This window comes from Ciconia boyciana, chromosome 15 (assembly GCF_034638445.1).
Source record: "Ciconia boyciana chromosome 15, ASM3463844v1, whole genome shotgun sequence".
NCBI lineage: Eukaryota > Metazoa > Chordata > Aves > Ciconiiformes > Ciconiidae > Ciconia > Ciconia boyciana.
Genome location: NC_132948.1, coordinates 10345774 through 10373471, shown reverse-complemented (window position 1 = coordinate 10373471; position 27698 = coordinate 10345774). Strand labels below are relative to the sequence as shown.

The window sequence follows — 27698 nt, the reverse complement described above, 5'->3', positions numbered from 1 at the left end:
CTTCCCGTACTCATTAGTTGCGTGGGAATTTCTGCGCGCATCTGCCAGCGCACACCCTGTTCATCTGAACATGCGCGCATCCGCCAGAAATATAATCACATGCCAGCGATTACGCCACGTGGCATCATCTTCCACAAGGTTTTATGCAGAAAATACAGATGCGCAGAGAACATCCACCCACACGCGGCCGCGCGTCCAGGACCGACCCAGCTGGGGTGCAGTTTAAGGTCACGCGCGTATATTCACGCAGAGATGCCCCTGCAGAGCCCGGGCGCGTGTGCGGATGGACAGACTGCAGAACTGCCGCCCCAGCAGCGTGCTCCCTGCGGCCCTGATGCAGCTGTGCCGCTTTCAGAGGGCTTGCAGGGGAGGTCGCACGCACGTGCCCATGACCTATCTGGGCGCACAGACACGTGCTGACGTACGGCCAACAGCACGAAAACCCCCCAGCGCCGGGCGCCCTCCTTTTTTTTCCCCGCATCCGCGCATCGTCGCGGTCCTTTGGAGCGCGCACAACTCCTGGTCACAGCCGTGCCTCCAGCCCCGCCCTTCGCCCACACAGACACGCACGTGCGTGGGGTGCGTGTGCGTGCGCGCACACCCGCACTGCTCCGGGCATGCAGACACGCACGCACCTGCGCGCACCTCTCCACACACACACGCGCGTGCGTGCGCGACGCCGCCAGGCCGCTGCACGCGCATCGCCCTGCAGGCGCTGCTCCCTGCGCACCGCGCGTGCACACGCACGTCGCCCCGCGCGCACACACCTGCGCACACGCTGCCCGCGCGCGGCGCCAGGTGAACGCACGCGCTCTCCCGCTCCGGAGCGCGCGGGGCAGGCGCACGCGCCCCCCTCCTCCCCCCCCCCCCGTGGGCGGGGACAAGGCCGCGGCCGATGACAGTGCTGACCCCCGTTGCCATAGCGACGGGCCGGGCTGCCGCAGCCGCACCTGCGCCTGCGCCGCCGCCCCCGGTCCCCCCCGCGGCCGGTAAGTGCCGGCCCCGCGGGGCGCCCCTCGGCTCCTTCGCGCTGGCGGTGCGGGGCGATGAGCGCCGGCAGCGGCTGACCCGGCTGCGGGCGGCTTGGCGGCGAGGGGTGGGCGGCCCGGTGCGCCCGCGGCGGGAGGGAGCCGCCTCGGCACCGCCGCGAAGGGCTGAGCAGGTGAGGGGCCGGGGAGCGGCGGCGGCCCGGGGGCGGGGGGGTGGGGGGCTTACGGCACCCTGTCCCCTCCGCCCTGGGCCAGCTGAGGGGGCGTTAACGGCATCGTGCCCCCGCCGGGGCTGGGTGTGGGGCGGGTTAGCGGCATCGCTGCTCCGTGAGGGGGCTGAGGCCTTTCCCCCTCTCGCACGCACCCACCGGCTGTCTCCTGTGCGGCCCCGGGCCCGCCGGGGAGACCCTCCCCGCCCACCGCGGCACTGTGAGGCGGGTCCCCCCCCGGAGGCGGGGGGCGTCGGGGCGCCCCGCTGGTCCCTCTCTGCGCTAGGAGGGGTGGCCGCGGTCCTGGGTCCGGCGCCGGCTGGAAAAGCAGCGCCTCGGGAGAGAAAGATCTCCTGCCGCTGCGGCGGCGGGGCGAGGGCAGCCCCCCTGGGCCGCGGGCGCCCGCCGTAATGCAGCGAAGAGCACCGCCGGCTGTGTGGGATGGGCTGCTGCTGGACCGGCCTGTCTGCCCAGGGTGTGTTGGCGCCGGACCAAAGTGCCTCCTTTTCTCCCTTAAGAGCGTAAAAGGGCCTCTTTCTGGTCACTAGAGCGTCAGAGGAGAAAAGGGGTTGTCCTGCAGCTCACTTTACCCCTTATCTTCCTGGTTCTGCTGGCTCAGGGGCAAGGACGTTTTCTTCATCTCTGGCTGGGAATGTATCCTAGCTCAGGAGGGAGCGGTCCGCCCGTTCACCTCCCTCCCCAGCCTCGCCGTCTGCACGATTCAGATATGCTTCAGTGGAGCTGCTGACTCCCACCCACACCCACGGGGGCAGGTTTTACATTGCATTCGCTTTCATCCTTCACAGTCTCCTTTTGTATGGTACATTTTCATTTAAAAAGTGACAACAGTGTTGTTTTCATGGGTAACACGGGGCCTGCAAAGACAAGAAGGATGGGTAGATGGATGGATGGATTGTGTACATTTTGGAGTGGGTAGGAAGTAACCTTCCTTTGAGATGAGGTTTTTCCTTCTGAGGAGAATGCCTGTCGCTTGTGGATATGGCAGCAAAGAAGTGCAGGGCGTCCTCAGACATGGAGATTCTTCCAGCCGCGTAGATGCTCTGTTTCCCTACGCAGGACATGGGGTGGGACAGCAGGGAGGAAGGAGGGGCCCTTCCCACCGTGGACAACAGTGGTATGTGTTTGAGTTTGCCTTATTAAATTGTGTGAAGCTGAGACAGTGAAGGTAAATAAAAACACAAAAGCTGAGGCAGCCCTGAGGGTGGAATTGTCCATTTTGATCTGCATTGCAGGTGCATAAGAAGCATCCAGGGTACCTGTTGGCTTTGCCTACATGGTAAGATGCTTAAGCTTTAAAAGCTTTATTGATGCTTTTGCGATATAAATTATGCTCCTTAATTAAAAAAAAGCCAAATGAATGCGACTGTAAATACAGTGCCTTTTTTCCATATAACTTGCTCATTAGTGAATGTAATTCTGTAGTGTTTTACTATGATTGAACCTCTGGGAGAGGCTAGACTAAATACAGACATTTATGCTCTTAAACTGCACATTGCTTTTTGATTTGACTATTTAAAGCAAGTGCTTTATAAACAGATAATGGCAGACTTGTGATATTGTTAATTTTTCAGCTTTTGGTTGTACTGAGGTTCCAGCAGTCATTTTTAGTGAAACAACAAAGATCAGGAGGTCATAACAGGGGAAAGTATCAGCTGCTTAAGTAGGAAAAAAGAATATTGGCTAAACTGACGCATAACTACTTGTTTTCATCCTATTACCATACTTCTGCTTAGTATATCTTTGAAGTTTCCTCTCCCATCCCCTTAGAAAAGATAGTCTCATGACCAGTCCAAATGCTGTATGTAGTTTTCAGCCCAGTAATTGTTGCAAACTCTAAAATAGCAATCTTATTTCATTCCTTAAAGTTGTTTCCTTTACTTCAGATTTCAGATATAATTGCATGCTTTCAAGAATTTTAAATGATTTTTTTTAAATGCATTTTGTCATTGGAGTTATAAAAATCAAACTGTTCTCTGTGTGCCCTAATTCAAGAGGCTGTAGGTATTAAGGACAACATATTTGTTCATCCAGACCTACTACATTAGTCAGTCCTTTAACAGCAGCAGGCAGAAGAAAAACTCCCCAGTGCCATTATTCCAGAATGTGGGCCATAATGTAAGGTAAAATATTTATTGAACATTATAAACAGTATAACAGAGGGAATACAGTTGCAATAAACTAGTCTGCAAGTTTACTTTTGTCCCTGTGTTAGACTCTCGTGTCTAGGTGTCTCATTACTTTTCTATGGCTTAAAAAAATGGTGTTTTAAAGTAGCAAAACTTTGAAGGCTTGCTTTTATATCCTCAGGATCCACAATGTATTGCAATACTTGTGTAAACAGAATACTATTATGTAATTCATCTTTTTACTCAAGTTCATGTTTAACCTCATTTTTCATAGTAAAGTTTAAAAAAAGGTAGCAAAATGGCGTTTACTTTGTACAGAGAACAGACACCTTCATCTTTCTGAAACTGTTTATAATACTTAAGAATTTTTTTTGATGACAAGTGACACTTTCTGTATATATTTGTGTATCTGTATATGTATACGTGTCTGTTAGTAACTAACAGTGGTGGGTTTTGATGAGCCATCATTTACTGAAAAATCAGCGTGTCAGATAACTTGATGCTTTAGGGAAAATAGTTCAGTGTGCTCTGACTAGACAAGGGCACAGCTTTTCCTACTGCTGGTTTAAAAAGCAAAGCTACAGATGAAGAAAGGAAAGATCTAAGGATTTTGGTGTTGAAAAATGATAGTTGCATGAAAAGTCTCTGGTTTGGCTTTCTGCAGCCTCTTCCATGTCTGCTGCAGCCCACAATAAAACATTGTGAGTAGCTGCGAAACGTTGAAAAGCATAGAGATCAATCTGTGTGCCTTACTGGGGCTTCCACACTGTTGTTGTTGATACAAATATGCTGTGATAAGCTAATAATGTGTAACCATAACCAGTATTGTCAGAACAGTCTCTGGCAGAGCTTGTCCTGTCCCTGGGAACAATGGTACGGAGTGCCGCTGCCAGAGCCGGGGTGGAGTTGAAGCGGGGAGGGTACCCTTTGTTCAGGCAGAAATCTTATCGCTAGAGCTCTGGTTGCCTTTGCATCTGCAGTGTGCTGAAGCAAACTCTCTGCTCCTATCTTGGGCACTAATCTAATGCAATGTCTGAAAAAGCAAATGACGATAATGAATAGCGCATTTAGTAGAGCCAAGTTTGAATGTTACCCCCCTGCCTGCTACCTGCATCCTCAGATTCCTTCACTTGCTTGACGAGACCTGGCATCCTTTATATATCTGGCTGTAGTGTCTTCAATGAATGTGTGCCTGATTAGTCTCTGTGCTCGTTTTTAAGTGATATAAGAATTGTCTTCCTCTAAACAAGGATGTCCAGCAGTGTGATAATGGGTGTTAGTATCTCCATGTGATCAGTGAATAATTTTGTCTAATAATGTTTTATGGTTATCTACCAGCTCATTTCTTGGGGTGATGTTAAAGAGCATGGTACTATAAATGGGAGCAATAAATTTATTTACTACTAAACTTAAAGGCATGACAAAATATTGCTGAAAACAATGTTCTCAGAGTGTATCAGAACTGCTGCAAGCTGTTTGTTTGGGGTTTTTTAAATAATCCTTGAAAAAAAGCCTTTTATTTGGATCACTGTTTCTTTCCTGCTATTGAGGAGCATGTTTGTTCTCATTTCACTCCTAGAAAACCTTTGGTTTGCACTTAAAATGTTAAAACGCGTTGCTGCTGTTGGTCTTAGTTATTTGGGCAAGAGATGGGATTTAAGATCAATGTTATTAAAGAACATTGCTTGACCGAAAACTGTAAAATTTCATGGCTTCTCCCTAAACAGAATTATACTTGCCTCTAGAAAGGCTGAAAATGTGCCAGGGAAACAGTAGCTCCCTGTGATCTGAGTCAGTGCCCAGAGGGAGGGCACAAAAGGTGCAGCATTATTGCATCTCTGTGGAGTAGAGGTGTTGAGCTTAGAAAGTGTCCATCTGTGTGGAAAAAATCATGTGAACGATGTCACTAGTGGCAGGTTTCCTTTGTAATAAAAGTATGTGTGCTTGTTTTCTTTCCATCCTCATGAAAGCTTGATTTAAGCTGTGTACAGTTTTATTGTCTCAATTTGAGATACCTGGGTTATGTAAGTAAGAGTATAAAGCACCTCTGTTTGAAATTCTTTGTCTTGGCATCCTATTTACTTAAAAAAAAAAAAATCTTGTACTTGCTTAAGAAAAGACTTAAATATAGGTCATCACCACCACTAGATTTCCTTCATCAGCAGGTCTCAAAACCTTTACATAGGAAAGTGGAGACCAATTTTTGTATGCTTGATCATAGTTGCTGTTCTAAAAAAATAAAATCAATGGCTTATGAAACAGCATCACAGAATGCATTAGAGAAAAGCATGCTCCTCAGCCTGTTAAACTTGCCTGAAAAATAGTTGTGCTATTCTGTAGAGTTGCTGTTACAATAGCTGTTCTCTGTAAATGGAGCTCTCCTAGGAGGACAGATTTATTTAACTTGCTGTAAGGCTCCAGTGCCTTTTGACATGTTTCACAAATATTCCAGGTAAACTCTGAAAATCATCATTTCTGCAGTTCTTGCAGTAGGAGCTCAAGCTCAGGTGAGTACCTGGAGCCGGCACTGCTGCAGGAAGCAGTTCTGCCTGTACCACCCCCCTGCCCAGGGTACCAATTTTTTTTTTTTCCATTTAATTTTTTTTCCCCCCACCTTCCCCATCAGCTGCACAGGTGTCTGCAGTGCTGCATGGTGAATGCACCACCTGAAAAATAGCCAGTGGAAAAAATGGGTTTGGTGTCAGCCGGACCAGTTCCCTGACCTGGTTCACTGAATGACCAGGGAGGTGATTTCGAAGCATTTCAGAAACATGGCAGTAAATTCTTGTTCAGTATATGCAAGTGGAAGGGGTGAAACAAAGTCACGGCTAGGCTGGATAGCTAAATAGTTGCATGTCTGTGTGGTGGCAGGTTATTTTCCTGTTATGGGGGGAAACGCCCAACCAAATCACTTATGTGAAACCAGTGTAGTAATTTTTTTTGTCTGTGTTTCATTAAGGCTTCAGAACTGTAAAATTTTTTTAAAAGACACAAATACATTTTCTTTAAATTCTTGTGCGATTCCCATGTTACTGATCATAGAGATTAAAATTAAAAGAGAACATGAAGTGTCCATAAGTGAATATTGATAGAAAAAAAAAACAAACCTTGACTCTTCCATGGTATAGTATTATTTCTAAGCATAAATTTTGAATTATACTTAACATATCCTTGTACAAAAACCTCCCACAGCCCACCTTACTAGCTTAAGTCCTGATTCAGCTGTAACTGAAGCTGGAGAACTTTCTTAATGACTTTGAAAGAAATAGGATCAGGCTCATTTTTATGTGTAACATTGCTATTGTGTCTGTCTGGGGGAACTGAATATTAATTTCCTTTTCATTCCCCTTCTGCCAAAAGAAATTGGCTTTAGTAGAAAGACTAATGTGTCTTTGCAATAAGATAACTGACTAGTTGTGATTGGGGTGCCATCTGTGTTCTGTGGCTTGATGGAGGTTATATTAAAACAACAAACTATTTTGTCCCCAGAATGAAGGGGTGAATAAAATAGAAAGGCCACGCATCAGGAGCATGTGCTGGAAAGCAGAAGAGAACCAACCTGTTCCTCTAATTTAGATGTAGCCTTACTCATGAGAGCTTTTATTGTCACTTTAAAAAATAAAAATTACATGGACTTCATCATTGTTAAAGGGGTTCTTTTGAAGTAATCGGTGTTATTTAGATGATACCTTATTTGTTTCCGTAAAGGGAATTATGCCCAAATCAGGTCATTTTCGTTGGCTGTTTCTTCTTGACAGCTGTACGGCCATAGCATTGGATGCCCTGTATTGGTCAGAATAACTGTATCTGTATAAAATGCCGGTGCAGGACCATTTGGTTTGATTCCCTAATAGTCTCTCTCATGGTAGTGATCTTAGCTGATTACTTTTAGTCTTCTGCCATTATGACAGCTCTGGGGTTCTGTGGTCTCAAGGACAGAGAAAACTCCACGAGAATTATGCCTGTCAGTCCTCATGACCAGGTAGACAGTCAGGCACATAAGCAGTCAGCGATTTCTGTGCAAAGTGCCAGCTTGTTCATCTAGAGCATCTAGAAGAATTAAATCGTTGCTACCAGGAATACGTCCACTTAATTATTCTTCCTGCGGCCATACCAATTGCTGTTGGAGTAACAAAAAATTATTTTCTTACTAAAATACTAAAACCTGTCCTTCCTTGGGGACATTCAGAGATAAACTGTAAAGAGTCTGCAGAATCTCTGATCAGAAAATGAAGGGGAAGCCAGGCAGAGAAAAAACTGAGTAAAAGAGCATCGAAAAGCAGTAGAAATAGAAAAGGAGAAAGCAAAAATCGTATCCTTCCTCTGGGAGGAGTGTGGCACGTTTCCTTTTTCCCCTCAGTTGTCTCCAGGAAAGAACTACTAATTTTGCTTGGCTTAAAACACACAAACTAAAAGAATATGAAAACAAGTTATTGGGACAGTAATTACATGTGAGTATTGTTATACTTTAACACAGAAGGTAGAGGAAGAGAGGGATAGAGTTGTTGCAGTAAGCTGTACTCCTTACTGATAAGGGAGTACTGGAGAAGGGGAAAGGCATTCAGAAGGTGGTTGTCTAGGCCTAGCGTATCGTCTGAAAAGCATGACTTCAAGAAATATTGAACTAGTTAAAGTGGTTTAGTCTAATGCACAGATGAATGAGGGGCGAAGATAAATCTCAGACTGTGTAACAGGCTGTTATTAAACTCTATTATTGCCGATCTACATTAGCAGAAGCATAATGGTGTCAGGTTGGGGTGTGGGGGGGCAAACGTCCAAGCAGAAAGATAGCGAAGCCCTCGAGTTGGCTGTGGAGATGGCAGAGTTTCCTTTATTACGTCCTTTGAAATAAGCTGAACAAACACTTTGGGGATGGCATATGTCTCTGGACACAGAGAGCTGATCTACGCAAAGAACAGCTAAGTGTCTGTCAGTTGGGCATTTTATCATGGAGCTACATTATTTAAAAATGTTTGGTCAGTTCCATGACAGTCTTTAAAATGGGGACTGGCTAAAACTTTGAAGGTTTTTCCAAGAAGACTCACTCCTGTGTCCTTAATTAGTTCTTGAAATTGTATTTTGTATAGCATACAAAAAGCATTTTGGCAGTTTTGTCACATTTTGAGGGGGCACTGGCTAGGTACCAGTTGAGAGGAAAATGCCTGCCTGCCCATACATGCTTCAGGAAGATTTGGATATGTGTTGGCAGGGAGCTAAAGCAGCTTCTCAGGTGATAGTCACCCCATCCGTGTGAAAGGAGGTTATTCTGTTTTGTTTTCACTCAAACAGGAGTGAAAATGTTAAATAACTATGGTCGTTTGGGCTTCATTCCAGTAGCTTCCTTTGGACTGTGTCTAAGGTCGTGATTAGCATCTCCCTCCCCTTATCCTGCAATGGGGCATAAGGCACCTCTGATTTTGTGCAAAGACACCTAATACACAGCCAGATGCTCATTGCCTTGAAATATTTTGAACTCTATCCAAACACTGAAGTTCAGAAAAGGCCTGGAGCCTGCACGTCATCTTCAAGGCAAGATTTGGCTGTTAAAATGTTAGTGATTGTTTATGGTGAGCATGTGAAGAAGTTGCATTTTGGAAGCTCTTGTTTTAATATTTTTAATTTTCAATTTAAGATGTATGTATTTTTGTTTCCTTTTTAAGGGAACATGCACTTGTAAAAGAGACTGAGCAGTTCCTTTTTAAGGTGAAGTTACAAGAATGTTAATTTACCTTCTCCACTTTACTGGAAGATGAGGGCTTAGGTAGGTGCAGCACGGATTAAAGCATTGCACTTAATGTTTCCAAAGGAATGCTGTTTAATTCATTCTGTTTGTTCCTCCTAGGCTGTATTCAAGAGAAATTGTGACTCCGTTGTTTGGAGGACTTGAGGCTCAATCTGTGAGCTGTTTCCAGATCTGCATTCCTAGGTATATCTAGAAACATTTTGTGATGATGGGGATCCTGAGAAATGAGAAATTTTGCTGCTTTAAGGGTGGAATGCAGCACACCATCCGGATACAGCTTGTGTAACTGTGGCAGGTTGGACACCGTTGGCGTTTAGCGCAAGTCTTTCTGCGAAAGAGGAGGTGTGTTACCACTGCAGCGTTGAACACTGCAATGCCCCTTTTAATGATTTATCATCCTTATCAAATGACACATGCATTCCTAGTGGGAGTTTGCCTAGCTCTGCATTGCACAGTTCCTTTTGTATAAGAACATAGCAAATGTGTTGTGTTTTGGTTTTTTTAAAGTTGGAGACGAGGGGGAAGCAGGGGGAAACCCATAGTGACATAACTGTTCTGTGGTGTGTGCAGTTACAGCTTTCTGCCCAGCATTGGCTTACTTCATCTGACAAAATCCAGCCAGAGATTGGTTGCTTTGAGAGCTGTCCCACCGATTTCCACGGTGAGAGTGAAGATTGCTCATCTGGGCTATTAAGGGCTCATTTGACTGCTGCATTTTGCTATTTTGCTTGTGCATTTTGAGCTTAGCCTTATTCTTGGCTGCACATTCTTTCTTGTTTCAGAGAGCAGGAGATGAAATCAGCTTAGTGCAATCCCAGAACTGCATTATAGGATTTCCTCTTTGAAACCCCAATGGAAGACATACCTGAATAGATTTTTTTTTTTTATTTCTTTAGACTGACCCCTCCCAAGACCGTGTTTTCTTAAGGTCTCAGCTGCCCATGAGAGCAGTTGTTGGACGTGATTTGTGGCCGAGTGCTATGCACCAAGAAACAGCAGGTTAAGAATTGTTACAGAACTTTGAGTAGCTGTAAATCCCGCTAACCAAACTCCCTGGAACCAAGTCAAAGCATCTGCATAGGGAAGTGGTGGGAAAATGTTCACTGACTTGTATTAAAAGAAACTATTAATTCTTTTTTAATGTATTCGTTTCTTTTTCATTACATCTCCTGAGTCTATTTCCATTTAAAAAACTTTCTGTCTGAGATTGCATAGGTCAGTAGGTCTCACTTGCATCGTATCCTATGAGCTGCTGACAAATTTGAGACTAACATTAAATAAAACATTTTATGCAACCGTAGTAGCTTTCACTAACAGTGAGAATGCAGAATTAAAGGGGTGCTATTAAGTTATAATAGCTTTTTCAAGTTCCAGTGCATGGTTTAACTTTGTGACAGTTGTCAATGTTTCTGGCTTTAAAAAATAGTTTATATTCTTGCATGGTGTCCTTTGATCTTTATACAACCTACATAAACAAGGAATTTGATCAGTTGTAAAATGTTATGAAATGTACAAAATATGCAGACTGACTCTAAGTGGGGAAAACAAATAAAAGCCTTCAGTGTTTTAATAATGCAATTATTCAAGTATTTAATAATCTAATTATTCAAAACTAACTGACTTAGAAAACTAGTTGTATGCAAATGACTTCCCAGTCACAAATGAGCATATTTTCCTGCTGCCACTTCAAAAAAAAAAAAAAAAAAAGAAAAAGGAAAAAAAAAAGGGAAAAAAAACCACCAGCCCACAAAACACTGTTTTTGGCCAGTATGCTTTAAATTGAAATACATTATTTGGGTGGACTTTTTAAGGGCATAATCACACTAAATCATAACAATTTGGACAACAAATAGCACCGAGTCTGCTGAAGCAAGTAATGTCCCCCTCTTGCCCTGTCCTGTGGAAGCATGGTGGATGTGAGCATGCAGGAGGGTCACAGCCAGGACGTCTGCTTCTCTCCCAGGGTCCGTCCCTGTACAAAATACACATGGTGTCTCCAGGCTCTTTAAGGTAATCTTTATTCAGGTATCTGAAGGTACTTCTCTTGTCGACCCAAAAGCAGAACAATTGCCAGAGCAGTCTTTAAATCGTGGCGCCAGTCAGTATTCTCTGTAGGAAAGTGAAGTTCTTTGTATTGATTATTGAGTAATTCCTCAGTAAAAGCAAGTCTTCAGCTCAGCAGTATTTTTCATGTAGTAAACAATTCCAAAATCACAAGCTGCCACCAGCAAAGCAAGAAAAATAAAATAAACCCCCGCTGGCATAGCTGAAGAAATCAGAACAAGCTGTGCGAGCAGTACACGTAGTGCAGTGTTAAGGGATGAACTGCAACGCGTGTTGTACACAGCACAGGCACACCTCTTAAGACAGGCAATAGTAATCCATGTTTCCTGGAGGGAGTGCCACTGGTGTCCAGCTCTTGAGTTCCTGCTCTCAGGAGCACTCTTCTGGGATGTCATGCTGAGAGGCTTTTTCCCTCCTTTCAGCCTCATCTTTCCCATCTTCAGAAATGGTCTGTTCAGTAAGCTTGCCCAACAACAGATGAATTGGCTAGGCTGTTGGCCTGACTTACCTATATCTGACCCATATCCTCAATCTTCTTGTGTCCCATTCAGTTGTATTATCTCTAGGGGCATAAAACAATTTGATATTATTCTAGAAAGATAACTATTTTCTCTTTAGCTGGCTTCTGCTTTGGCAGTTTGGCCAGCTTTTTAGTTAGGCACTGGCTAAAAAAGTTCCTACAGGGAAAAATATTGCTGAACTTAGAACTGGGTGAAGCGCAGGTGATCGTGGGTGTCTGAGAGCTATTCAGACTGCAGATGTGAGGGTTTTTTTTCTTCCCTCATTTGTGCAATAGAGATTTCCTTATAAGCATGGCTGCAAAAGCAATAAAAAAATATTTCTAATATTGTGCTAATGAGCTTGGTTGACAGATAATGCATATTCCGTTAAAATCCCTTCATCCAGATCTTAGCCTTTCATAATATTAGGTCTAATTTTGTGGCTTAAGATTTGGTGTAAAATAGGTACAAAGTGAATAGTGGCTTGGAATATATCCTTATTAATACCAATTTGCACAATTCTGAGCAGATTTCATAGCAAAAGTGTCTCTGGTGTCTCTGTACAGTGACTGTCTATGCAAGACACATTCCCCTTTCCCTGTTTTACGGTAGGTGCTTCTGGCTGCTTCCCAGAACGCCCATGCACGGGTTGCACAGTGTTTGTATGTGCTGTCTAAAAGACGTGACTGGGCAGGGTAGAGCGGGGTTCGAACTGAAGCTGCTGCCCGCAAATCCTGTGGAAGCTGTGACTTTACCACGGTGGCCTTCCCTTTCCCTTGAAGAAAAGGAGAGTGGACGGGCAGGCAACAAGGCTGCGGTGAGGCAGAAAAGTATGGGAAGGCTGCAGAGAGCTTGTGGGAAAGTCAGCCCTCTGATCCTTTATCCTCCGAGGAGAGAAACTCCTTAGCGCAGAGGGGCTGCAGCTAAAATTCAAAGTGGATTGATTTAATTGCTCTCACTGATTAACTTACCGGTGCTGCAGGGAAGATGATGCTCTGGTGCTGGTAATTTTTATTTTCTTCCTAAGCCTATAAAACTAGCCTGCCTCTGATAATTTTTTTTTTTTCCCTCAGAGTAGGTAATCCTAGTGTGATCTTTAAGATGCAAGAGATCAAGGTGAAAAAACAATTCAGGAGATTAATAGTGACAGCCTTGTTTTGCTTTTTCTAACATTTAGAAACTAGTTTTTAAAAAACAGGTTTATTTGCAAGGACTGAGTTATAAACACTTACTGTTTGTTGCTGGTGATGAAGTCTTTTTCTGTTCAGATTATAATTACAGGTGTAAAGCCACCGTTAGTAAGCCTTGTGATAGTAAAGGCTTCGGGATATTATGTGTGGGCTGGTCTTTCACCTAGCACTGTCAGTGCGTAGAGTTTCTTTTGGAAAATACGTTTCTTGATTAAAAATCCTTTCTGAGCCTTGGTGTACCATGCAGTCTGAGCTCCAGCTATGGGGAGGGCATGGACTCTGCAGGTTTTATTCTGCTGTCACATTCAGTCGGTGAGAGTATAACGATCACTTAAACTGGATGATTCAGTAAAGCTTCTGTCTGTCTGAAGTCAGCTTTGCAGACAAGATGATGTCACTTTGAAAATGTAACACAGCTAAAGTATCACCAATCCTTAAAATGAATGGTGCCCCACAGTAATCGCTGTGGGCAGCGGTGTCCACCCTCTGACGCCGTGGGCAGTGAGGGGGTACCCTGTGGTGGTCACGGAGCGTCCCAGAGCCTCTGCTGCCGGGCTGTGGGAAAGCACTCACGGCTCAGGTGAGCCACTCTTCAGAAGCCGTAGAGCAGGAGCCTGTATGCACAACTCGGTTTATTTCTTATTTAGCCAACCCAGAAACCTCTTTTTAGAATATTTTTGGTCCATAATTTTTGCTTCTTTGCTAATGATGGTGGTTGCGAAATGACCCGTTCCACTCAACAAAGCACAAGTTGGCACTGTTACCCTCATTCTTCTTGAGCACTGAATTTAATCTCTGAGCTCTGTTATAAAGTAACCAAGAGCTCTGTTTTGCCCCTTGCACAGCACTGGATTCCTTGAAAGTCTTTTACCGTTTATTTTTTGTACATTCAAATATTTGCTTCTGTAGGGGTAAGTCAGGTAAGGTCACACATGAAATTAGGAAGGCTTAGGGGGAGAGGGGCTATTTATCCCCCCCCCCAAAATGTTTTACCAAGGCACAGAAGCACTGAGTCTGGTGTTCTTTTGGAGAGTAAAAAGTATAAAATTAAACACAGGGCTGTGTTATGTTTAGGAATGAAAAAAATGTGGTACTTTCTCTGAGCGTATGCTCTACCAATTTTAAACTTGTAGAATCAATTTTTGTCATAAAACTACAAACCAAAAAGAGCCCAATGGAAAACACTTGACATGGCAGGAGGAACCCGTGAAGGTGCCTGCGAGGCAGCCGCGGGACAGAATTAAGGTCTATCTTATGCACAATATGTGCTCTTGTAATTACAGACTGTGGTTGTAATGCCGTTGCAGATGGTTGTCCAGGCGACAGGAGTCCCGATTCTTTACTTATCTTTATAACCTAAATACTGTAATTGTTTTTATGAAACTACACAGATAACTGAATTTACTCTTTAGTACTGGAATGACAAAGGTAATGCTCCTCATACATCAGCAGTGTTTAACCCAGCATCCTGACCACTTTATCAGTCTCCTGCCTCCTTGGCTGGCTTACTGGGCAGCAGGAGAGGGCCGCTGTGGCTTCCAGCCCTACCAGGCCAGACCATCAGCTCCGCTCGGGGAGCGTGCAGGGGCACATGACAAACCTTTCCCCAGCGGTCCTGGCGGTAGGCCGGGGGCTGGGACAGAGTTCCCTCTGCGGCTCTGTCCCCCTGAAAGTGTTTCTCGCAGCATGGCTTGTGTAATTCCCACCCAGTATGTGGTACTGCCTGTCACTCCGGTGTCCCCGTTAGCCTGGCACTCTACGATTTGTCTGTGTGCCTATTTTTGTGCTGTCGTCGTGCTCCTGAGCTGCCCAAGAAGAAGGCTGACTTCCCAGAAAGCTTCCCAAGCATGACAGCTTTCTTGCTAAAGGAATTTAAAGTGTAGTAATGTGGAGTTATTAAGGACGTATGTTTTTGGAAAGTTCTTCTCATGTAGGCCCTGCACCCTCTGTAAACCAGCTGTAGGTGGAGCAGCACCATGCACCCTGGCTGTAGCAGCACTGCTCATGATACAGCCCTCCGTGTATGCAGAGAGCGGTAACGATCACACAGTGACATTCAAGAACTAGTAAAAGTATACCTGAGTGATTTTGTGCTTTGAGGTTGCAGGATGATTGCATACTGTCACTGTTGCTTTCTCTCATTAGTATGGTTATTTTCACTAGGACAATAAACAAAATCGTGTCATGACAGACTTGGTGACTAGATATCACTAGGGACCTGCTAACTCCTGTTTGTGCTTCTCTGGATGCTCCTCCTGGTACTCCTTTAAAATGTCACAGAAGAGAGCCCGGGGGCACCGCGCATGCTTCTCCACAGGAAGCATCTGGCTGCGCCTGGTGCCAGGAGCTATTTTTACCTCTAGATCAGGGAATTCATTTGGGAGTCTGTATCTCCAGCTCTACCAGATGGATGCTTCTCGGCAGTTTGGCCTCTGGATATACATAAAACCATGGTTGCCTTATCGGGAGCAGCAGTAACACGGGCAGTGCCGGGGTCTTCCAGAATGCCTCTCAGCATCGTACAGTTAACCACTTCTGTCTTTGAGTCTGAGCACTGCTGTAGCCAAGGCCTAGTTTTATAAGGCTGTTCCGCAAGGAAAACCCACTGGTGTAACATTTTCCACGTACTCATAACCTGAGCAAGAAAAATCTGTTTTCTCTTTAAATGAGACATTGTCCTTGTCAATTGTCTTGTTCCATGTCATCGGGGCCCATGCGGGATGCCAGTCTCCAGTGCCGTGGGGCCTGCACTGGGTACAGGATCCTGCGCTAGTGTGGTGAGGAAACGCAACAGCAGCCAGCAGCAGCCAGAGCTTTTTCTCACGCAGGTCCCAGGGAGCACATCTCGGCTAAGGCGCCCTGTAGCAACCGCGTCCGTGACGGTTCTGCTGGGCCTAGCTGTGCGTTAGACTCCCTGTTTTGCAATTCTCTTCAGAAATGGTGCCTTGTGGTGCTTCCTTCCTTGTTCTTGTCCAGGGATGTCACTAATTCCTGTATCCCTGGAGGTAAGTGGAAAGCCCCCAACAAGACAGAGGGACATACTAGCCCATTTCTCGGAACGCCGCTTTTATCTTGTAACAGGATTAGTGACTTAGTCTGTCTGAAGTTAATCCTTTAAATGTGTTAACTCCAAACAAATGAGTTCCCTACGCTGCTCTGGCCTAGAGTATAATTAGGCTTTCTGTGAACTTAGAGCACTTCTAATCGGAATAGTCGTGAAACAGAACAACCTTTTGTGGCATTTGCTTGATTGCATATCCATAGTCGAATTCAGCTATTCCTGCCGATCCTGGCTGTAGAGTGAGGATCTTTGTATGTGCAAGGTAACTCACTGTGACAATTCTACATCTGCTTACTGACAGGGTAACTGCATGTCAGGATGGCAACTTCAAACCTGGAGAACCAGCTGCAGAGTGCCCAGAAGAATCTGTTGTTTCTCCAGCGAGAACATGCCAACACACTGAAGGGCCTGCACGCTGAGATTCGACGCCTGCAGCAGCACTGCACAGGTAGCTGGGAGAGGATGCTGATGCTGATTCGGTGCTTAATTCTTTTCACAGGAATGGAGTAACTGCTTCCTACTGCAGCAGTGAAACCTCAGCAACAAAGCCCTCCACCAGGGTGTATTGAGGGTGATCAGGATGTATCTCGGGGCACAACTGTGATCATTAAGCAAAGATATTTAAAAAAAAAAACAAAAAACCCCAAACCCAATGTGTCACCTGATAGTTCCAGTTGTTTGACAGACTGGATAATTTGCAGTGGATCTCCTATTATTGCTTCAGGTGGGGGGAAGAGTTATTTATATTTTTATTGAAGTATCCCATTGCAAATATGCTCACCAGGTGGGGTATGGGGTAGATGATGATGTTCTAACAAAAATAAACAACTTTTTTCCTCAGATTTAACCTATGAGCTGACTGTAAAGAGTTCAGACTTGTCAGGTAAGGAATACGTAGCATTTTTCTTTTAATGTTCATGTTAAACTTCTTCATCTTTTTCAATGTTTTTATTTTCTCCGTTACAAGTAGGTGAGAATACTTTGCACTTGGGATGTTGACTTTGTAAATTCTAAAGGTATAAGAGTAGTTTACTATTTTCCAGACTTACTGTTATGTATGAAGTAAATGTCACAAGTTCTTTACCAAGGTCACACAGGAAATCTTTGAAAGAGCCAGGAACAGAGTGTAGAACTGCTGCCTCCTCTCTCTGACTAGACAGTCAGTTCCCTGCATGCTACATGGGAACATAGGACGTGAATTTTAGGGGCAGAAGACTGAGACTAGTATTCAAACTTAGCTTGTACTGTAATTACACCACAAAGCTTTTATTTTTATATATATACACACACGCACTAGATTTGAGTTATTTCAGATGTTTTATATTATCAACAGGTATATCAACAGCACAGGAATGAAATACTCCCTGGGAGTAACCTCCTAGATCGGGGCAGTGTGGGACAGGACACGTATTGCAGATAATGGAGAACATGGGCAAATTTAGCAAAGCAACTGAGCAGCTTTGCATGTGCTCAGCATTATTTCTTGATACTGCAAAGTTGCTCAGACGCTTCTCATCACAGGATTTTCAGAGTAGGTGATCTATTGGTGATGCCACTGTGTTGATGCTGTGCCAAGCTCAGGCACTGCCCAGGGTGGAGGGGACAATACCTAACACTTTATAGTTGATAGCCCTGTGACATAGGGTGCTTGGGTTAGGGTGCATAGGGTTATTGGACAAATTCAGGCTGCTGGTCTCTGCTAAACAGTTGGGAAGCCATCCTGCTGTAATAACTAAGGGAAGAGTGACAAAATCGCCCCACACACCCTTTGGCGTTAGGGCAGGGGTGCTGAGGCGGGTCAGCCTGCCTGTTCCTGGTGGTGTGGCCTCACCAGTGCAAGAACCCCTGGTGTTATGGGGTGATGTGTCACGCTCTCGTGAGGAGAAGGCAGCCGGGCTCAGACACCTAATCCCCACAGAGACTTCTACAGCAGCAAAGCCTTAGTGAAGAGGCACACCTCTGCCTTAGAGTCACAGGCTTCAGCTGCCTGTGGAGGGGTGACGCTAAAGCCTGAGCATGTCTTCCTGGAGAGCTGTGACACTGCTCCATCACTCTTTCCAGCCAGTCTGGCATTTGCAGTGGGAGAAGTTCCTCTTAACCAGAGGATTTGCAAAATGGCTCCAATTTTGATCAAGTTCAGCAAGCATGGTTTCTGTAATCCCTGTTCTCCAGCACGTGAAGCATCTCTGCTTAGTATCAACACTGTTAAATGCTGTTAAACCACGGTGAGTGGCACTAGCTCGTCATCGTTTCCTTAGAAGCTGTCCTGGTGCTTCCTTCTGAAGCTGAAGTCATTTTAAGAGTATGAGCTGAAGTTAGGCTTTGGGATTTCTCTTATGGCTTCGGGATGGCAAAAGGAACCCTATTGCACTATTTTACTTAGTAGCTATTGTTAACTTGAAACACTTCCGCTTTTCCTATCCTTCTAGGAAATGGTAGTTCCAGAAGTGATGAACTCAAAAGAAAGTGTGAAGATCTCGAAGCTCAGCTGAAAGTCAAAGAGGCTGAAAATAATGAATTACTGAAAGAACTCGAACAAAAGAATGCGATGATAATGGTGCTGGAAAACACTATTAAAGAAAGAGAAAAGAAGTATTTGGAAGAGTTAAAAATGAAAAGCCATAAGCTCAATATGTTGTCAAGTGAACTAGAGCAGAGAGCGAGCACTATTGCTTATTTAACTTCTCAGCTGCATGCTACTAAGAAGAAGCTGATGAGCTCAAGCGGGACTTCGGAGGGGACCCCTTCTGGCAGTCCCGTGTTGTCCAACTATAAGCCGTCCCCTCCCAAAGATAAACTGCCGGAGACTCCACGGCGCAGAATGAAGAAGAGTCTGTCAACACCGCTCAACCCTGAGTTTGAAGAGGCCTACCGAATAGGATCAGATAGCCGGAAGCTGCTGTTGAGAGAGCCTGTGGATGCCATGCCTGATCCCACTCCGTTTCTGTTGGCCAGGGAGACAGCAGAGGTCCATCTTATTAAGGAGAGGCCGTTGGTTATTCCACCTATTGCTTCAGATCGTGCATCCAGTGAATCGCACAGCCCAGCCCGAGAGAAGCCGCACAAGGCGCACATTGGGGTGGCGCATCGCATCCACCATGTCGCGCCATCCCAGCCTCAGCCAGAGGTTGAAACGCTGGCAGTGGATCAGGTCCACGGAAGCAAAGTGGTCAGAAAGCACTCAGGGACAGACAGAACTGTTTGAGTAAAATCACTGAAATGCTCTACTCTGTTGCTCTTTATGCACTGTGATCCTGTAGGATAAATGGCACCTGCAGTAAAGTTTCTTTTGATGCCCCATGCATGCCAAACTTCTTCCAGATACATCATTAATAGATTACGCTCCTCTAATGAAACCTACTATGACTGTGTTCATATGGCAAGGTATATAACTACTAAATGCTGTGGCCAAATCAGGGGTACCTGACCGCTTGCTTCTGAGCACTGCTCCATTTATTGTAACTACACGTGTGGACAAAGGCACAGGCTGCAGGCTGTGTTATTAACCCGTATTAGTGACAGCAAACTTAACTATAACCCTGCAGCAACATGTACTGGCTGTTAACATTTGACCTATCAGTGGTTCTTTTGTCTTCACTGTGTATGTAAGCACGTCATACGCAAACACTAACCTCCATGACAAAGCCTTTCTCACAGTAGCACTGAAAATAATGCAGATGTACGTACACTTTAAAATGAACTAAGGACATCTTTTCCTTCACATGCACATGCTCTCAGTTGCAAACTGTGTTCATAGTTTCTCTTTTTCAAAATCCTGAGAGTCCCAGCAAACATTACGTGATTAATCCTAAATAAATACTTTGGGTTGTGTCTTTGTTTATGTAAAAAAGGGGTGGGATAAAGCTCTTTTAAAGGGTTAATGATCCTCATAGAAAGAGTATGAACACTGGGTTGGGTTTTTTAATTTTGTTTTGGTTTTTTGGTTTTTTTGTGGTTTTGGGGGGTTTTGTTTGTTTTCTTTTTTAAATTGGATGGCTCCATTACACATTTTACATTGGTCAGTACACTGCACGTGTAGCACCTTCTGTACTGGCTCAGAGCTCCTTTTCTGGGGAGAAGATGTAACTAGCTATCCACATGGAAATGGTTCTTTATGCTCTAACCTGCACTTTTTTGTAAAGGGATGATTTTTGTTTCCTGAAAACCTTACCCTTGTTCTGGACATCATCAGACAGTGCTGGCTTCTGTCAGCTTAGAAACCTGAGCTGTCCCTCTAAAGTGTATTTAGTTTTCAATTTAACTGATGTAACCACTTCACACAGGAGGAGAACCTGGCATCCTTGATTTTTATCCTTGTGGATTGCGATGGACTTGCCTTGCACTTGCCCTGGTTCCCCTACTCCTTTCTAGTAAGCAACAGGTAGACCCTACATCTGTTAGACTACCTGATTTTTTTATTTATTTAGTTATTTTTTCCCTAGGAAAGAAAGGCATAACTGAGAGCTGTGAGAGTACGTAGTTTTGGGAAAGGAGCACAAATTTGACCATTTTTTCTTAAATTTTGATCAGCACCTCCAGCTCACCTCTGCTTCACTCTTGTCTGCAGCCTCTGAGTAGGACCAGCAAGAAACAATGGCTCCCAAATGCTGCTAAGCTTATGATGTGCCTTCAAAAACTCAGAACGCGTAATCGCTGTGAAAGCTGATGAAGGATCCCTGCCTGCCCTCTTGCCTTCCCCTCGCCAGCTGTAGTCTGCCCCTCTTCAGCTTCTTCTGCAGCTGTGTGTCGGTGTGTGTCTCCCTCTGGAGCCCTGGCTCACTCTCTGTCAGCTTCCCCCACAAAGGCACTGGCAGGATGACAAAAGCTGTTCTTCCTAACTGTGGTACTGCTAAATTTCCTGTGCAGCATGACAACTTCCAGCAGGGTTGTTCCCAGTCAGAGAGGGTTTGAATATCCACTAGCCCTAAGGCCTCCTGTGCCCTGCCCCGTGCACCCTCACAACTCAGTCACTTGCTGTTCTGAAGCCCAAGACGACCTCCGTGCCGTTTGCGTGGTAGGATTTGTTTCATGACTGGTGGGGAGGGATAGGGAAAAGCTGTGTTCCTGGAAAATGGTTGGTTAAAGAAAGCTTCTTATTCCGTGGTTTACTGTTTTTAAGTGTATTGCATTAACCAGCAGTGGTTTTGGTTTTTTTTGGCTGTTGTTGCCATATTTTTATGGCGATCTATTGTATGACTGATCTACCCTGCCACTTGTTCAAGGATGATGGAAGGCACCGCTTCTAAGCACAGCAGAAGTGATGCTTTGGGCAATTAAAAACATTTCTTACAACCATACAGGCAAACCTTAGTCTTTGTGTGTGTGAGACTAACTTATTACCTCTTTCATATACATAGACCGGCTTGGAGCCTTTCTAAAAGGAAATGCAAATTATGAAAAACACTTTTCTCTCTCTTCCAATGTGTTTATTGATCGTACTAGCTCGGTCATATCATACTATGGAAAGTCAGGTGTGCCTAAGAGAACGCTGTCCCACCCATGGTGTGAATCTTTGCCTAGTTTGATGCCCCCCCCCGCCCCGCGCAACGGGTTGGATTCTGTGGGAAAAATCTAGTGCCAACGTCAGTCAGTCTGTGTTCAAGGTGAGACAAACGCCTTGAAGGACCCAATGGGAAATGTGCTTTGTAGTGTAAAGATCAGCTTCAAAAACAAGGCCGACACCCATCGCATTCCTTCTCAGGGAGGTTGTATACACAGGTGTCCGGAGGGTGTTCTAAAAGAGTGTGGAGGAAAGAAGGACACTGAGTAGTGCTTGAAGTACTACATGAAAATGGAAACAAAAAGGGCCTCTAGGAGAGATGACCGTCTTCAGAAATTCACTGGTTTTGTTGTAAGTCTTAAATAACCGATACCCAGAAAATGTAAACATCCTTTGTGTCATTAGCTGGTAATGGGAAATAATGAAAAGAGCAGTGGGATTATAAGCATGTCCCAAGATGGTTCCATACTGCCTGAACAGAAAAGGGGCAGCAAATGTATTAACCCCCCTTGAGCGTAACCCCTAGAAAAGAAAAACTTTAATGATGGCTAATGTAAGAAGTGTTAAACTGCATGCTTTATATACTAGTGGTCATGATAAAATAGTGCCGCTTGTGCTAAGAAAGAGGGAAGGGACGGCCAGCTCTTGAGATGTGAAAATAGAAGGAAGTTAATAAACTACTCGACCACTGTGTCCCCAGAGGAGCGGTACCTGGAGTTTGAGCCTGCGCGCTTCAGTGGGGATTATCTTCAGGATGGGTAACTCCACCACCAGGACTCCGGGCTTGCTTTTGGTAAGGCAGCGGTGCGCTATGTCCCAGTCTGCTCCTTCCAGAAACAGACCAGAAACAAAGCAGCCTGCACAGGCAGAAAATGCAACATCTCACGTAAAGTGGGCTACTAAAAAAAATCCATTTAAAAGACAACTGTTCCTGCAATAGCTGTCCTTGGCACTTGGTCACAACAAAACTCACTTCATCATTTCAAGCTGCAGCTACACAGAGGTATATTTGTCTGTGGTGTTTGTTTTTATAATACAACTGTGACCTACCATGTTTAAAAAAATTTTTTCAAATTAAAATTGTCTCAGTTGCACTACATATGATAAACTATGAGGAATAAATACTGATTTGCTCATGGTTTTCTTCCCCACAGCGGGTGCCATCCTCCAGTTACTTGCCCAAGTAACAGCCAAGTTGTAAGAGCTTTTTAACTCCTGTGGGACTGCGTGTTAGATCATTCTGACAGGAGGTGAAGGGTCGGGATAGAGTTGTTCTGGTACAAATACCAAGCATTTTGATGAAATGGTAGCAAATAAAGAATAGTCTAGGTAAGCCCTTGAGGTGACTTTTATTTTTAACTGGAAGTTAGATTCAGCAAAAACAATCTGATTTTTCTTTTTCCTCCTCTGTTCCCAATCAGGTCAAGCACTCAAAAGCGTTGCTTAGCTGTCCCTTTACCCAGCATTTGTTATGTTTAGTAATTAGAGCATTGCTACTCATAGAAATTTCATAAAGACATATTTACACAATAAATCATACATAGTTGTATTTACTTTTTGTTTACATATATTTCAGTATATTACTTGTGGTGTAAATAGGTCTTTATAAACCTGACAGGACTGGTAACTTTTAAGAAAACCATTTTAAGAAAACCATAACTTTTAAGAAAACCAAGTAACCATTAAGAAAAAAGGAGAAAGAGCGCAAGGGAGAGGGGTAAGTTCAAACACACGCATGTGGGTGAAAAGAGCTGAAGAAAGAAGATCCTGCTTTGTGTTTGCAGGGGCTCAGCAGGAATGCAGAAACCAGAACCCAGCTGCTTCCCAGCCTGAAATCCTGTGGACTGTGAAACGCATAACCAAGGGTATTGTCTGCGGAGGTACTGACTCAGTATGCCAGGCAACTTCTCTCTCTCTCTCGCCAATGAACTACTTCGTTATTTTTGCCAGATCATCATAAAAACACCTACCTTGAGTAGACCCTTCAGTGATGTCTTCTGCAGTCCTGTACGTGGTTACCTCTGTGTAGAGGGTGGAGTGATCCAGGGGCCACTTGTTTTTCCTGCAGGTGGCTTGAACAAGCGCGGTCAGGTAAGACTCTGGGACGTGCAGGCCCGAGAGCCACATCACCTTTGGCTCACACTCCTCAACCTGCAATCACAGAAGACAAGCTGCAGCACCTGGCTCCCCCACCACACCTGGTACTCAGCCCAGGGGCCAACGCTCTTAAAGACCAGTGGCTAGCCTGTCTTGCATCCATGGTCGTGCAATGATTCATTATCGTTCTACGTGGTGGTTGGCATTAGTTCAAGTAACTTGTCTGAAGCAGTGTGTGTTCACTGACTTCTGCACCAATTTGCATAGCATATCATGCAGATTGACAAAACAAAAAGCTTTCTGGAGGCACTCACCCAGCTGGTGTACTGGTTATACCGAGCTCTAAAGAAAATAATCCAGTTTCCAAGTGTTTTGAGTGTATCAGGGGCTAGCCGTCGCCAGATTCCAGGAATCTGTCCATTAAAGAGAGCCCGAGCCACATCATCCAGTTCACTGCTCATTCCAACTTCCCCAGCCAAGGCCTGGAAAGATGGTGAGAGTCAGTGCCAGCCTGGGGCACTGACTGATTTCCTCTAGTTGCTGTGAGCAGCAGTGGCTGCGTTCTTACTTACACGTCGCAGTTCAGCCAATGACTTTGCCATTCGAATGATCAGCTTATTAAAACGTTCCAGTTCCTGCAACAGCACCACAGTCGTAGGGGATATCTCTGGTCCAAAAACTTTCCGTATCTGGTCAAGATCAAATACTTGCGGTATTTTGTTTTCTATATCCTTAGCAACATTTGCAATGTATTCGTCTCGACTAATTCCTGTACCAGTTTCACCTGAAACAAAAATGGTTTAGTGAGACTAAACCTGCATAGGTTACCCCTTCTATTATTAATTCCCTAAGAGAACTTTGAGAGCTGACTCACCTTTTGGCATCCAAGTCTCCCACCCTCTGCAGCACTGACATTTGCACTGGGAGACTCCCCACGTGCCTCAAACTGTGCCTCTGGGCACGTGCTGAACAACTTCCATGCCAGCAGGGCTAAGCAGCTCGGCTGCTTCGCTCACCTCCCAGTCCTCGCTGTTTCGCTGCCTCTGCTCCCCAAGGCCACGACACAATCCCACCGCGCCTCCCAGGACCATGCACCTCCCCGCACAGGGCGCAGGCAGCGTGACGGGCTGCAGCGTCAGTGCCAGGACCCAGGCACCCCGAGGCGGGCTGTGGTGTGGCTGGTATCGCAATCCCCACAGCAAGGAGCTCGCCACCTCATTATTTCTTATTTACAAAAACAATTCAAAGTAATGGAGCACATACCTGTTTGAGGCTGCAGCTCAAGAAGATGAGACCATATATCACGAACTGCTCGTGTATAATACCCAATCTCAGCATTTGCATGAAGACCAAACACCTCTGGGGTATTAGCAAGTGGCAGAGATTCTATCGCCTCTGCAATACAAAAACACGCTTCCTAAACACGCGATATATTAAACCACAGCTACCAGGGAAAAAGAATACTGCCGAGAACTCTATGAGCGATTTTTTTGTTACTGCTCTGCTTGAAAAAGTCAAATGCTATAGCTGGTGTTGAAACACTGCAAGGAGCGACTAAACATTTTCAAGCATGAAATGTGCACGCACACACACCCCACACACCCCCTCATGGAAATGTATCGCTTAATAATAGAAAAATTAACATGCTGTTTACCTGGGGATTTTTTCTTTTTAAGAAATGAGGAGCTGGCCAGTAAGTTCACATTACAAAGGGCTGCTCATACAAAGCAAGAACATTATCATCAGTGGATTACACCACTGCAGTACATACACACACAATGCCTGAAGTTCCTTTCAACTCCTCATATGCAGCAATGGACATACGGAGAGAATGTATACTGTAAGTAGACTTTTTTTTTTAATGCTAACTTATGTGGCAGGAAAAGCATTTCTTACCAACAAAGTCATCTTTTACAGTCCCTTGTGGAATTTTATAATCAACCTTGTCGTTTTTATAAAAATGAAATGCTTGGAATGTGTCAAATATGAAATCACCAAGGTACTCATCCATATAGACGGTCAGAATGCGACGATCAAAGCTATCAATTGCGCGCCCACCATACATGACCTAGAAATTAGTTACATCAATATTACAACACTGATTTGTGGGGCAGCAAATACAGTTTAAAATCACCAAAAGGTCCAAAACGCTCTTCGCTTTAGCAGTGACCACATGGTATAACACTGTCTCCCTTAAAGGATACCAAGGACATCTTCTCTAGCCCCCTCTAAAGGGGGAACAAGCAGGAAGTATTTGGACTTAGTCTGGCGATAGCTGCTGTGGGACAATCCCTGGTTATTAACCATCTTGGTGATTTATGTGCAGCGGTACCTTCCTTAGGTACCAGCTCATGCTCAGCTGTGATTAAGTGCTGCAAAATAGCAGCTTCCTGTAGGATTTCATGTCACAGCAGCTGACATGACTGAACTGGCTGGCTACTGCACAGCACATACCACATACAGCACTGCAAGAGCTTTAGAAATACCTGTACAGCTCTCACATCAGTAATACGCCACTGTACTAATAATACCGTGAAGTTGTGCTGTTCAGTACCTTTCATCAGAGGATCCCAAGGGCACTCTCACTCAAAATTAATTAAGCACCATAACTCCCCTGTTGTGCAGTTACACACAATGGCCCTATTTCATTGAGGCAGTGAGATTAAGTGACTTGCTCAGGGCTACACGGGAGTTTCGAGACTGCCCAGGAGAGATTCTCAGCCAGCTTTACTTGATGACACAGCCCATGCAGAAAGGAAGCTTCATTGATCTGGATTCTTTTACCGTCAAGTGTTCCTTAGTGACATTGTAGGCACTCACCTCACCAATAAGATATTTGAGACTGCTCCAGGGGATTTTACCATCATTTTGTTGGAAAGCTTTTGTCAAGTATGTGTTAAGAATTTCCATGCAGACCTAATTAAGTTGTTGGAACATGTGAGATAAGAAGATTCATAAATCAGCTATACATATCCATAGATTTTATTTACACAGTTCTTTTTTGAAAACTAACAATCATTTCTTTCTCAAATAATTAAAAAGTTAAGCATAAATCCTCTTAAGAAAATAAACCCATGTGAGAGGCAATATAAACATGAAGGATTGGGAATCTGATTAATTTTTAGTGGCCAAAATTGACATTATAGAAGATGAGGAGTCTACATGAGTCCACAGCAGCAGAAAAAAAATGAGGCAAAATGTTATTGTGAGAAAGGATTAAATCTGGATAGATTATATGTTTTCAAAAGTAATCTGAGCAACTCAAGAATATAAGAGCCGTTGTAATTATTTTCTTACCTGGAAATCAGATTCATTAAAATCGTATGGTACGTTCCAGCCAACTTTCCCAAACTTCCTTCTCTCCTGAACCACAGCATGGAAAAATGCCAAGACGTAGACTAAAGATTTAAAGGCAGGATGTGGGCACTGCTCTAAGGCTTCTTGGGGAATTTTGAAGTAGGTGGCTCTCATATTCAGTTTCAGACCATTAGGTGGTTCTGTCACAACCTATCAAAATAATTAGGGAAGCCATGAATTACTGGATAGCCTCAGGAAAATAAGCTGTAAATATATCATGCTCTCTAAGCTATACAATGCAAGCTTGAAAATTTTGAACAGCTTTCCAGATTCATATCAATACGGAATTTTTCTTATGTAAAGACATGGAAAAGGACCTTTTAAGTTTATCAAGGCAGACAGACATATGTAAAGAGAAACTTGGTATTATTTTAGAACTAGTCATGTTATTGGAAAGACATTAATATTTATCATACTTGAAGATCTAATTTACTGAAATATCAGTACTTTACACACTTTGGTGTGTCCTACATATCACCACAGTAAGATGGCTTAACAGTCTTTAATATGGCTTTACTGATGATCAAACTGAGGCAGAGCCAGCTTCCTGGCAGCTTTTTCAAAGTGCTATAAAACCTTTGTTCTCACTGCTCATGGCTAGACCTAGAAGGTCCATATTTGCAGTCTTTTAAAGACACATTCATGCTCACTTCTCCCCACTGCAGCACTAAGCACTGCTGGAGGTGAACACTCCAGAGCTGTCATTGATACACTAGAGCACATACTGGGTGGATCTGTCATGCCACTGCTTTCAAATCTGTGAAATAAAATGATTATGTTTACAGGACTGGTTCACCACGACAGAAGTAAAGCAGCCATAGAAAAGAACATTAGGACAGCA

The 27698-nt window shown here is 44.4% G+C and overlaps 2 protein-coding genes across 14 annotated transcripts in view; one reads left to right on the top strand and one right to left on the bottom strand.

Annotated features, from left to right (window-relative positions):
- CCDC92 (coiled-coil domain containing 92) overlaps window positions 1–21175 on the top strand; it is a 98021-nt gene extending 76846 nt beyond the window's left edge. For 3 of the 13 annotated variants that reach the window (XM_072880506.1, XM_072880504.1, XM_072880505.1), the window contains 4 exons: window positions 9188–9271; window positions 16205–16351; window positions 16745–16786; window positions 18333–21175. In XM_072880506.1, the coding sequence (XP_072736607.1) occupies window positions 16222–16351; window positions 16745–16786; window positions 18333–19108 (948 nt within the window). In that variant the 5' untranslated portion in view covers window positions 9188–9271; window positions 16205–16221 and the 3' untranslated portion in view covers window positions 19109–21175. Of the gene's footprint in view, window positions 1–893; window positions 1163–1774; window positions 2334–9005; window positions 9107–9187; window positions 9272–9296; window positions 9431–16204; window positions 16352–16744; window positions 16787–18332 lie in introns of those variants that run through there. The other 10 variants (XM_072880507.1, XM_072880513.1, XM_072880501.1 and 7 more) reach the window with 9 other exon arrangements.
- Window positions 21176–21189: 14 nt separating this feature from the next.
- The window catches only part of DNAH10 (dynein axonemal heavy chain 10), a 58229-nt gene continuing 51720 nt past the window's right edge, over window positions 21190–27698 (bottom strand). Inside the window, exons 71-79 of the mRNA XM_072880497.1 lie at window positions 26798–27007; window positions 26321–26416; window positions 25397–25568; window positions 24764–24895; window positions 24073–24284; window positions 23815–23982; window positions 23374–23554; window positions 22115–22260; window positions 21190–21637 (exon numbers count right to left, since the gene is read on the bottom strand). Of these exons, the coding sequence (XP_072736598.1) occupies window positions 21491–21637; window positions 22115–22260; window positions 23374–23554; window positions 23815–23982; window positions 24073–24284; window positions 24764–24895; window positions 25397–25568; window positions 26321–26416; window positions 26798–27007 (1464 nt within the window). The 3' untranslated portion in view covers window positions 21190–21490. The remainder of the gene's footprint in view (window positions 21638–22114; window positions 22261–23373; window positions 23555–23814; window positions 23983–24072; window positions 24285–24763; window positions 24896–25396; window positions 25569–26320; window positions 26417–26797; window positions 27008–27698) is intronic.